General features: G+C 36.9%; 1 protein-coding gene across 4 annotated transcripts in view; it reads left to right on the top strand.

Moving 5' to 3' along the window:
- The window catches only part of AFTPH (aftiphilin), a 46,878-nt gene that overhangs the window by 31,420 nt on the left and 3,175 nt on the right, over window positions 1-12,283 (top strand). For 2 of the 4 annotated variants that reach the window (XM_084512496.1, XM_084512497.1), the window contains exons 7-9: window positions 2,792-2,852; window positions 4,566-4,649; window positions 8,668-8,791. In XM_084512496.1, coding sequence (XP_084368622.1) covers window positions 2,792-2,852; window positions 4,566-4,649; window positions 8,668-8,791 — 269 coding nt within the window. The remainder of the gene's footprint in view (window positions 1-2,791; window positions 2,853-4,565; window positions 4,650-8,667; window positions 8,792-12,283) is intronic. The other 2 variants (XM_084512498.1, XR_014690741.1) reach the window with 2 other exon arrangements.

The following is a 12,283-nucleotide window of genomic DNA, read 5'->3' as shown; positions in this document are numbered from 1 at the left end:
TCTGAGGAAAAGTGAATTTTAGAGCTCTCGTAATTTTGCCAATGTCTACACACAATGAAATATATGAGTTACGTCTGTGTAAACCTTTTTCTGAAAGTCATGTTTATGGTGCTCATTTGTGGGATCTATTTAAACATTTGTAATATACGTGTATTACAAGCCTTCCTATTTTTTCCCTTAGCTTTAAGACAGCAATATACTTCCCTTTTTTTGGAGGGGAGGTAGAAATTAGTTTTCCTGGATAATAATTGGCATGGAGGCGAACGCTTACATTTTAATCTTTTGAATTAGGAAAAAAATCTTGCATAATACCATTCTAAAACTGCCATGTGAAAAACGTCTCTTGCTTTCATCAACTGAAATACGATGCAGTAAAGCCAGCAGGCTTTTTAGTATTCTCTTTCTTACTTCCTTAACATTCAGACTAATACCCTGGCAGTTGAGTATACTTTTTCATTTCTGTACCATGTCCCGTAATATAATATGGAGGGAGGAGTGAGAGCAGATTGCCTTGAATCTTAATATTCTTCTAGATTGGGTGCTTTTCTTCAAAACATATTATTAAAATAATGGTTGTAAATGCAGTAGTCTAGCAACCTTGCAGTCTCTGAAAGACAAAACATTATATTCCTATTTGCAGGGCATGTTTCCATTATCTGAGATTTCAGTGCTGTGTTCAGGTGTCCCAGTATAGGTAGTTTTCTTAGGGCCAAGGACGTTAGGAACTGAAGACTTTTCCTTTCTGTTTAATTGGCTTTTGTTTCTGCCCTCCCCTTTGACTTTGCTTGCTGATGAAAGGAGCAGGGCGTGCCAACATCCTGTATGGATGAGGTCTGATTTCCTTGCCACCCCCTTTTTTTACAAGCAATTGAAGTCAGCAGAATAGCCTCATCCCATGGAACAGAATGATGTATGTAATATACCTGCTGATTTAGAGTCAGATATCTTTTTTTTTTTTCTTTTTTCCCAGCATTTTAGGAAGAATTCATTGCATCCTTTGCCCTCTCCTCAGCAAGTCTGAGAATCATGTAATCATTTAAGGGAAAAGCCTAGCCAGCCATTGGTACCACCTTTTGCATAGTACTTTGTCTCAACCTCCCCAGGACTCATCAGTCCTGACTCATCTTTTGACACAAAATGAAGTGGGTGTTCCTCAGTAAGTCAGGGTTGGTAGGGAGGAACTTTGTTTCACTCTGATTTCATTTCGTTCCCTGCAGAAAACTTCTAGACCATTATATTAGCCTCCATTTTTCCCTTTTATTTTTATTTTTATTTTTATTTTTATTTTTATTTTTATTTTTTTAAACTCCCTTTAATGTTAATATATTTTTGGTGTGCCAAACTTTAAACAAGCTGCTGATCATAGTGGTCATTATGTCATCAGGTTTAGCTTTCACACCGGTAACAGGATTTTTCCATCCAAGTCATTTCAGTGCCAGTAATTTCATTACCAAAGCAAAGTAAAAAATGTAGCATCAGCTCCTTAAGCTCCACGGAGTGAATAGTGTTCTAGTTGTGTTCCTCAGTACTGGAAATATTTCCAAGTCATTAAGTAGGAAAGATTTTTCTAGGCAAGGCTTTTACTATAAGTAAATACAGAAGTCTTCAGCTCCCTTTATTTTTCTTTCTGTAAATACCAATCCCTTAACAAAAGCCTTTTACAGTTAGATTAGTTGTACAAAGCTAGCTCAGGTTGTTACAGTCTTGATTCATGAATCTGAATATTATTTCATACTTTTAGGTTTTAAAAGTAAAATAAATAACCCAGCTTTCTCCAAAAGCAAACATAAGCTATGTCTCAGCCACTGAAAGCTCAACAACTAGTGATGCATTTTAAATAATGTTGTGGAGAACTTCAGTTGCTTTTCTTCCACAAGTGTTTGGCTTTGTTTTTTTTAGTTGTATCAAACTTGTGAAATTGAAGGTGCATCTTTTTCCACCTTTTTTTGCACAAAAGTGCATTATTACTACTTGTCTCAGACATTTCTGATACTGTCCTATCGGTTTGTCTTCTGAGAATACAGGAGGACAGCACTTGCAAGTTATGCTACCCCTGAACAGACTTTCCTTGTAAAACATGGTCCATGCTGCTTGTTTGATTCACGTGTGTGTGTGCGCGTGCAGAAGACTGAACAAGAGGAAATGAAGAGGATGGACTCCCAGAAGGAGTCAGTGTTTCCATATTCCTCTTGTTCATCTTACCAGTGGTTTGTTTAGATACCTGATATAATCATTACAGGATAATGAATCACAGGATATTTTTTTCATTTATTTTTGAATAGTTTGTTATTCATGTGTAGGGATTCTGTCTCTTAAAACCCCTCCAATAAAAGAAAGAAAAAGAATCGGGGTATTTTTATGGTAAATAACAGGCTTTGTCTATAATCAGGTCAAAGCATGGATGTATAGATGGCTTTCACTAATAACCCTATTCTAAAATTGCCCTCTAAATCGCATATACACAACTTTTTATGCAAAATGCCTCATCTTCCGTGGAACTAATATTACTTTCAACTATGCCTTAATGGTTTTATCCAATTCATATGTTTTAGTTAATTTGCAAATCCTTTCTGAGTTACCTAATCTGTACTGTTGAGAATTTAGTAGTAAAACAAATCTCCTTCAGATTGTTAGTGCATATTATGAAAATATGCCCCTTGCAAAAGTTGGGGCTTGCTCATTCATTTGTCTTTTTAGTATTTAGATGCTAAAGAATCTGTTGTTTGAACTGCTTTGCATTGTTGTAACCTGTACTGACTATAAAATCTGATTTCTGACTTTTCAACTCTAGGAATCTCTACCACCTGTCCAGTTTGACTGGAGTAGCAGTGGCCTTACTAACCCTTTAGATGGTACGTCTCTCCGTAGAGCCTCTAGCACCAGAGCTAGAGATAAGAAAGCTACAAAGTTCAGACAAACATCTATCTGCTGATTTATTTTTTTAAATATATATATATATATACACACACACATACATATATATACATATATAAATATATATAATATTTATTTCTTACTCCTAACTTTGGAAATTCAGGCTTTCTTTCTGATTAACTGTACCTCTACGTGAAATATCATGTCGTCTGAAAAATACCGAGTTAAGTATTATTTTAGAGTCATGCCATATTCTAATGACACAGTGGCAATATTAGCACTTCATTATAAATAACTGCAGGTTATAATGAAACTCTGAATAAATGAACGTTTTAGAGTGACGAGTTATACTTTGTAAAAGTATTTTTCACCAATGAAGTGTCTCCTTAGACATCCTTTGAATGAAAAACTTCTGTATAGTGGCTACTTCAAAGCACAATATTTTAACCACAAACTGTTTGCAAAAGATGTACTTCTTGACCTGGAAGTTTTCAGATTTACAGATAATTTTATATTTCAAAAATGTGACATCATCTGTTACCACTTTTGCTTACACTCAATAGTAGTTAATTAGAGCTAATTTATTGAAGAGGTAGCTACAAAGTTATTTGTATCTGCAAATGTATATACTTATCACCTACAAGACCCTTCGCCTAAGTCTATTTTAATAGCAAAGAGTTGTTCCATCACCTCCAGTCTCAGAAATGTAAGTTTATTCAAAGGAAATAAAACAAGTTTTGGAAACTTGTTTGAATGACAGGCTAGAGACCTGTAAAGAAAATGATACCTTTAAGAGGAGCCTGCTGACAACAGTTAATGCATAAGTTGTTCAAAAGCAGGCTAAAAGAAACTGCATCTCTACTGCTTTGGTGTTGCCTCATGGTGTTGTTTCAGAACATATAGGATATAACAGTTTGGATAGTGATATCATGGTGTTGAAGGAAAGCCTGGATGGACTCTTTTGCTGTTGTCTGGTGTCTTATTACTTCAGTCAAATCATCGTGCTTTCTTTTAACAAGCAACTTCTTTAAAATGTATCTTGGTTTGATTTCTGTTTTAGTACTAAAGGGGAACAGTATAATTTACCAGTGAGGAACTGGATATAAGAATGGCATCGATTACCACGTGTTCACATTGTTTTAAGATAATGATAATCAATTGCTTAAAGCTAATATATGAAACTTTAATGGTGTTTTTTGGTAGTTGTTGTTGGTTTTTTTTTTGGGGGGGTGGGGAGGAAGAGGGATTCTTTGCTATCTGGGGACCTGCTAAGTCTTCCTGATGAAATAATGACTCTCCATTTCATTGAGGGGAGAAAAAGCCCACTCTATCCTAATTATCAATTGACATATATATTGTTTCCCTTTAATTGATTACATCTTTCTCTCTGGGTCTTGCTGGTTCTCTTTCATTTTTAGATTGAAATAAATATTTCTATTTTGAAGTTACTAGTGTTGATTTCCTTGCTGCATTGTACATGAGGAAATGTGCACTGAATTAAGTTGTTAACATTTTAGAAGGTACAAATTAATACTGTAAGCAATGTTTTCATGTCGATTTTTAAATTGTGTACTGAGTACTAATTATAACTTGCATGTTCAAGTGTGTGTCTTACCCCTTTTTACACATAAACCCCTCCCTTGGCTTACCTTCTATATGGCTGCCTACCAACACGGTCACTGAATTTCAAGCTAGTGGAGGTTCCACTCTTCTGAACCTTGATTTCTTTGGGCCCGTGGATGACAGTAGCTCTAGCAGCACCACCACAATCCCAGGTCAGCAGAGTGTTAAAACCACAACTATAATATTATAACAACTTACTAAAAGCATGAGCACATCACTTGACTTTCCTATAAACAAGGAGAAGTTTTACATTGTGTTTCTCTAAAATGTCTCTCTACTGCATTTTTCCTTTAATCTGTGTTCTGTTTTCTGATGTTTTGTATCAAGTGCGAAGTATTTAAAAGGTACTGTCAGCTCTGTATTGTCACGTTTAAGGAATGGCTCTTTTGCTCTTGCAATTAAGATGTTAAAACACTTTTTTCAAATGAGAGAGATCGAAAGTTAGCTTTTCCAAGCACTTCACTGAAAAAGCTGCAGATGTGACTATTCCCCCCAAAATAAAAATAAAATACCAGGCTTGTTCCTTATAAATGAGTGTCTCCACGTTATATGATTGTGATTGTTATTTGGAAGGTGTGCCAATGTAAAGTTACGGGCCTTAACGTATCACAACCCAGCTGGTATTGTCTTCTACCAGTAGACTGTAAGTTTTTTCTTTGTGTGAATTGCTAATATTAATGATAAGGTGAAAAAAGTGTTTTAACTGCATTCATCATAGAAAATAAGGATAGTTGCATGTTTGGGGGGCGTTAGTTCATGAATGTTAATTATAAAACTAAAGCATTTTATCAGCAACTTAAAAAGGAGATGAAAATACCACTTTCTCCTTTGAAAAAAATGTGAAAGTAATTGAATTCATTTATCATATGGTTTTGACATGCTTTGAGTATTTTGTGGGAGCTTGTGAAAACCTACACTTCGAATAAATTTCTTCAGGAACTTGAGGGAACACTTTGGGGATTTATCCCAGTGCATAGTCTAAGCAGATAAGGCAAATATTCTTTCAATACAATGCCTGGCAGCAGTTGGGAAGCCACGATAATCACTTTCTTCATAGGAATGGTCTTTTTGCATCTTAATTACTTTAAGAAACCAAGTTTTCTTGGTCAAACCATTTTTAAGAGATTTGAAGCTCTCCTGTATTTTAAAGAATGGCTTACAATTAGAGTTGTATTTTTTGTTGTTGTTAAAAACCTGCTTTTTCAGTTTTGCAATCTGATCATGGAGGGCAATTTTACCTCATCCCAATACAAATGTGGTTTTTTTTTCTCCAATAGTGAGAAATATCCTTATATAGGTGAAAGATAGCAGATCTGTAATGAAAGCGACAGGTAGCAAATTCGAGATTTTCAAGTCTTACAGATTCTTTGAGAAGCATGTGCAAGTCTATTGACATTCTGGCATCAGTGCCCACTACATGCACTGCTTGTGCAGTCGGGTACGATCCTTTATCCTGCTGCTGTGCACACTTGAACTGGTTACTGGAGGGATACTCCCTTAGCCTTTTATTGCACTTTCTCTTTCTTTTTTTTTCTTCTCCTGTTGTTGTTTCATCAAGTACAGGTATCATCACCTTCCCCTCGTATCCCCTGTAGTGCCTGTTTTAAGTTTTTGCTTTTCTTTCCTCCTGACTTGTTTCTGGGAAAGTCATTTGTTTCTTGGCTTGCAGCTCATGTGTTTGTGTGTGTGTGTTTAGGAGCTTTGTGTGGGGTTTGGTTGGCTAACTTTCCCTTAATATCTCATTAAGGTTTTGCGGTGCTTTCCTTAGCTATTCTCTGATAATTTGAATAAAATGGAGAATATGCAACTCTTACTTAAAATGGAAAAGGGGAAAAAAATAAAAAAAAAAGACCAATTGTTAAATCTTTTGGCTTAAAAATAAACCTTTTTATCAGTAGTAGAAGTTTGTTCTTTCCATGAAGACCTTAGCTTTACTTACTGTAGGTCTATGGTTTATTCTTTTCAGTCTAGTCTAATCAGTTGCCAAAATAACTTATAAAAATTTACCCTCTACGTCATGAACAGGGAGTTACTCATTTCCAGTATGTTCCCACAGATTTACTCTGTTTTATTTTTCACGTTGGTAGCTTAACATAAACGTAGCTGAGTAAAAGGTGTCTAACGGAACAGTAAACTGAGCAGTAACATCACGTTACAGTGAAAACGAATTCAGGACCATAAATGTGAATATCTGAACGATGTAATTCACAAGGTTGCATTTAATGCCTGCTGCAGAGTTGCACGTCAAAGAACTCCTCGTTTCATTCAGTCTTACAATTTGTACCTTAATGGGATTTCGCGGGCTTCTGCAAGTCAAAGTGTATTTCTTCGAGTCTTCTTCTCCCTGTTTGAAAGTGGATATTTTATGGACTAGTTGGGCGTTTTCCTGTTTCCAAGTTCTGTAAACATCTGACAGTACTTAAAGTCATGGTATACTGGTCTCAGTGCAGCACATGTTTTGATGTTTTGCATGAAACTGGATGAAATTTGTTTTGAAAATCCAGACTAAAACATGTAGGTTGAAAGGAGAGCTGATTAATTTCTAATAAACTCCATATTAAATGGAGCAAATCCTCCCCTCTGCCCCCACAGCTTAACCAGATTATTTTCTTAATTTTGCTTTTTGGTTGGCTTAGCTTCCTAACAATGAAGGAGTATTTAACTCTTGCAGAAATAACAAGTGGTCAAGACACTACTTGGGAAGAGCTCAAGCAAAGCAGTCACGAGGATTATTAGCCTCACCTCTTAGTGCACACAGTACTACAATTACTGGTTGGAAAAGGAAGGACAGTAGGCACAGCAATTTTTCTAATTTAGTTACCGCTTGATATTTCAGGAGTACTTCTAAAAATGCCTTGAATCCAAGCAAGTAGACTGAGTACAATCATCAACATACAAGGCTACAAATACAGTTTTTATGCTAGGTAGCTACAGGGGACTGTTGTGTCCAAGTGTTTGCAGAGGCTGTTCTGCAGTGGTGTACAAAATGTTTCTGTGTTGTCCAAACCAGCTGACATCAGCGTTATGCTTTTTTAGAATGCAGATGTCTAAAAAAAACAAGATGTTTCTGCCCAAATTCTACACTATTTTTGAAAGTTAGTTATGACTGTGGATGATGCATATACGTGCACTTCATTTTCAAACCGTAAGGCATGAAATAGCTAAAAACATACCTGAAGGAATATCACCAATTTAAAATGCTTCTGAGCACCAAAATGTGCTATGTTAGTCCTGATAGGTTTTAATAATTCTGATTTCTAGGCACTTCTTAAAAAGAAAGTGTTTGCTATCTGGAAGTTTTAGAGCCAGTATCCTTACTGAGATACGTATCCCTACTGAGATACGATGCTCGATATTAAAGAGTTAGAATTTCGCCTCTATCTAGGGAGGGCAGGGGTCAGGCAAGTTTCCATTGTTTTCAGAATGACCTCTGCTGATAAAACTTGAGATCGATTTGCAACACATGTAATGTCAGAATTCAGTATCTAACCTATGGCATCTGAAGCTTTGAAATCAAGGCTGAAACCTCCAGATACTAGATGCTTTGTAGATAAAGGAGATAGAAGAGGAAGCACAGACTGAGGATTTTGGTAGCATCATAACTGTGATTGTCTAACTTTTTTTTTTTTTTTAATGTTATTCCACTTGTATGCACTGGAAAAGCTGTTTTTCCTCACTCCAAAATATAAATAAATAAAATAAATAATGGAACCTCTTGTGAAAAGCAAGATACTAAACTCGCTATAATGCATGCCAATGTCGTGTATAATCTCAGAGTTGGCTGCTGCCAACCATCAGCACTCTTTTAATAGAAACAGTTGAGCTGAAGCGATTGAAACAATCCACTGTAACCAAACTGACCTTTTTACAGGTATTTTGCTCTAAAAGGTAAAATCAAATTGTTTGTTTACTCTTAGACTGAGACCTTGTATGCCAGACTTGATCCAAGGTGTGTGCGCTTTGTAATGCAGCTAAAAAGCTACTGAAAAGGGTGGGGAGAGAGGACGCTGTTTTAGAAACACGGACATGTTCCGTCACGTTCTTTTCATGTATCTTGAAACTTTAAATGATTCAGATGTTTACAGAAAACAGTCTCTAGCAAGTTGGTCTGTGGCTAATTATGGCTGTGCTTGTCTCCAACCATCACTGATTATCATTTTATACTATAAGGTGTGGATCCTGAGTTGTATGAATTGACAACCTCAAAACTGGAAACTTCCAATGCAAGCAACAGAGTGACCGATGCATTTGCAAGACTCATGTCCACGGTGGAGAAGGCAAGCACGTCCACAAGGTAAATCAAGTTCATTGTGCTTTTACCCCCCTCCCTGAAAAAGGCGAGGCAAAACGAGAGGAGTGAGTGTGTGTGACATTTCAGGTCAGAAGTTCTTGAATGAGCAAAAGGTTTACATTTGAGATGCAACTGAAAGTTGCATGTTACAAATATGAAATTCTTACCACCGTAGTTCATATTTTGAATTATCACAAAACTCTAAGGTAAGATGGGAAACGTTTTTTCAGCTGACAGAAAAAAAGTCACTTTAAAAGCAGGAACCAAATATTTGATTGAAAGATAAGACTTTCTGAAGAACAGAACTGATTTCTAAGAATGGAAGGGTGAGCTGAACCTCATAATTCAAACTGTTAGGACTTTGACAGAAGGCACTGGTAGGTCCTCTACATAATTCATAGATGTGGATATAGTTCTAACATCCATCAAAAAACTTCAGTGACCAAACATCAGATTCATTTTGCTATTGCAAGTTACTTTTTAAGGAGGTAAAATGTAGCTTGTTTAGGATGTCCTTTCTGCCTCGTGGATCTCATGCAAGTTTTTTCTGCGTTTTGTTCTGTAGGGACTCTATATACAGGCTTTAGTTGTCAAATGTCTTCCTTGAAATCAGACCTGTTGAATTGGGTACAGAATATTCTTTCCCTGTTTACGCTTTTATTCTTTGTGTTTATTTTCTGAACATTCATCTTAACAGTAGGATTCTGGACTGTCTTAACATGTAATTAGTGGCTGTGCCCATTAAAGAATTGCTGAGTGATTCTCACAGGGTGAAATGCTCCTATCGTTGAGGAAGTACATGCTTACTTTGTAGATATTTATAAATGTAGTTACTTCGCAGCTAATAAACGGTAAGATGTCCTCACTCTGAGTGAGCTTCAGGGTTTATCCATAACTCTATAGCTAAATAAGTGGATTTCCACGCATCATAGCGCTTAAAACACACACACACAAAAATTGCATCATATGTAGGAATTCTTAGTGTTTGAAGGTAACAGGCTTCCTTAAAATAAGTAAAAAGAGCTCTTTTAGACCATGTTCTTTCATTATGATTGTGTTAGTTTTCTTGCAGTGAAAATGTTAAAAGTGAACACAGCTTTTTAAAAAAGCTCAACACTCCATGAAATTTCAAGAGAGAACCAGTAGAGGGAACTCCACTCCTCGGTGCTGATTTTTTCTCTCTGCTTTTGGATTGCCTGTTTTTCTATCCATGGAGGATGTATACTTATGAAGATAAGCAACTGAGAAGGGAAAAAAAAGTTAGTTTTACTAGCTAAATAGAAAACTTAGCAACAGTTGAAATAACTTTGTCATATATTCCAAGTCTAGTTTAAAAGTAACCGCAAATTTGCAGCAGGGCATCCAAACTCCAAATGTATATTTATTATTTTCTTTATCTCCCTTTTAGATTCCTGCCTCCTTGCTTGCCAGACCTTTAAGATGTCTTAGCTTGCTTTTTCTTTACAAATGAGCAGGGTAGTCTGCTTTGCTTAAATGAATGTTGACCTTCATTTTCTGTATTGTTTTCTTGATGTGTGGGTGGGGATTTTTTTAGTTGTGTTTTTTTTTTTTTTTTTTTTTTTTTAAATGCTTCCACAGCACACTTGAAACTTTTATTTGCTATGTTGGAGCTGTTTAGATGTCAAAGTTCTTCGCCAGTTCTGGAGAGTATTTCTTAGTGATATGAAGAGATTCTGGATCTGTGCTATAGGAATATAGCTGCCTATAGGGAAAGGCTGGAGACCTCAGGCTTACCAGTTAAGTTCAGACATGCACACAGATCAGCTTTTTTCAGTATTAAACACATTTTGTATGCTCTTCATCAACTCTGATTTTTTTTATATTAAATTTTTCATCTATTCTGATTTTGTGCCCTGTGAAATAAAAGCAGTCTGCTTTTCAGTTTTTCAAGGCAGAACCCTTCAAAGATATAAGGTCTTGTCTCAACAGTATACTAAATACGTTCCAGTGTCTTAGCTTTTTCCTAATGAAATTGTCTTTCTTTTGCAATTTTTATTTGTCATGAACTGAAATCTTTAAAATAGGAGTGGCTGAGTACAGACAGCTCAGCAAAGACGATCTGCGTGCTGTAGCTTGGAAACAGACTTAACCATTCCTGACAAATAGGCAGGAGAAGATGTGGCCAGTGGCTTAACACCACTTTGATGGCTACTTCAGTTGTGCTAAAACTACCCCATGTCTGTCTGTAACTTGTCTGAACTCAAGAGCTTTGAGGTTAGGGTTTAGAGGGAAAGTACCATTATTCAACTGTAGGACAGCCGTGTGAACAGTCATCTCGGTTTGAAATACCTCCATCTTTTGCTTGCAGAGGAGAGGAAACTTCCCAGCTTGAATCTGAGATCTTGAAGGTAGCAGTATGGAAAGCCAGTGCTCCAGTTCAGCATTCCACTGACACTCTGCAGCCTTGCCCAATTCTGTAGAATTGGCAGAGATAAAAAGTTTATCTGCTGTCTTTCTGAAGAAAAGCAGAGCACTGATACTGTTCCAAGAACTGGCTGAAACCCTCATTTAAACTGGAAATACTCCTTGTGGGCAGTGTTGGATGGAGCAGGCTAACTCTTAATTACAGAGTCATTTTTAAAGCCCGTTTCTCTAATCACTGTTTCTATTAGAGCCTGGCCTTTTTGGTGTTATCCTCAAAAACTGTTGCAAACATGAGAGATCACTGAAGTCCTGAAAGGCTGAATGCTTCAGGAAGGGATTGAAATGTAAACCAGACCCCTAAGGTGTGAGCGACACATCTACAAAGCATTCCCTATTTCTTGCTAAATCTTCTTCCAGCGTCTTTCCTGCCTGTCAGTTTGGCTAAGTTCTTGCAGCTTGGTGTTAATGTGCCTTTAAAATGAAACATCATGCCAACAGGTAGAAGGACTGGCGTAATTGCTTGGGGAAAGGTATTCCCTCTGTTCTCTGTCTTGGGAGGAAATGTAACCTAGTGTAAGAGAAGAGGTGGATGGGGGTAAAGTGTTTTGCAGAAGGTTGTTTTAAAACCTGAATGAATTTGATGCAAAACCAGTCTTCAGTGATGGTGATAGTTTGTCTTTTAAGTTTATAGAGAGCTAATGAGTGGTTGGTCAGGGTTGCCCTGGATGTTTGCTACTGAAGGTGTCGACTGCTCTGTTATCCAGAAGGGGTACTGGAAATGTCTGGTTTTATTACTTTTTGGATAAGTCTACCCCTTTCTGTTGAGGAGTGGAGACATAGCCAATCTCCTCCCCTCTCTGCACTGAGATGATTTAAAGAAAAAAAAAAAAAGTTTTGAGCTTTGGCAAGTGGTTGGATCCATAGCTGTGACTTGGTCATAGTTAAGTAACGTTTGGTATGTAAGTGTGTTGGCCTGTCCTTCACTGGTACTTTTTGCAGAGCACATGAAGCAGATAAATTACTGCAAAGGGCCTCCAACCAGGAGGGGAGCATTCAGGAATCGAGCAAGATTCACATCTGACTGCGCTCGCTGGCATGCATATTCTGCAG

Source organism: Aythya ferina, assembly GCF_964211825.1.
Source record: "Aythya ferina genome assembly, chromosome: 3".
NCBI classification, from domain to species: Eukaryota; Metazoa; Chordata; class Aves; order Anseriformes; family Anatidae; genus Aythya; species Aythya ferina.
This window is presented reverse-complemented; position numbering and strand designations above follow the sequence as displayed.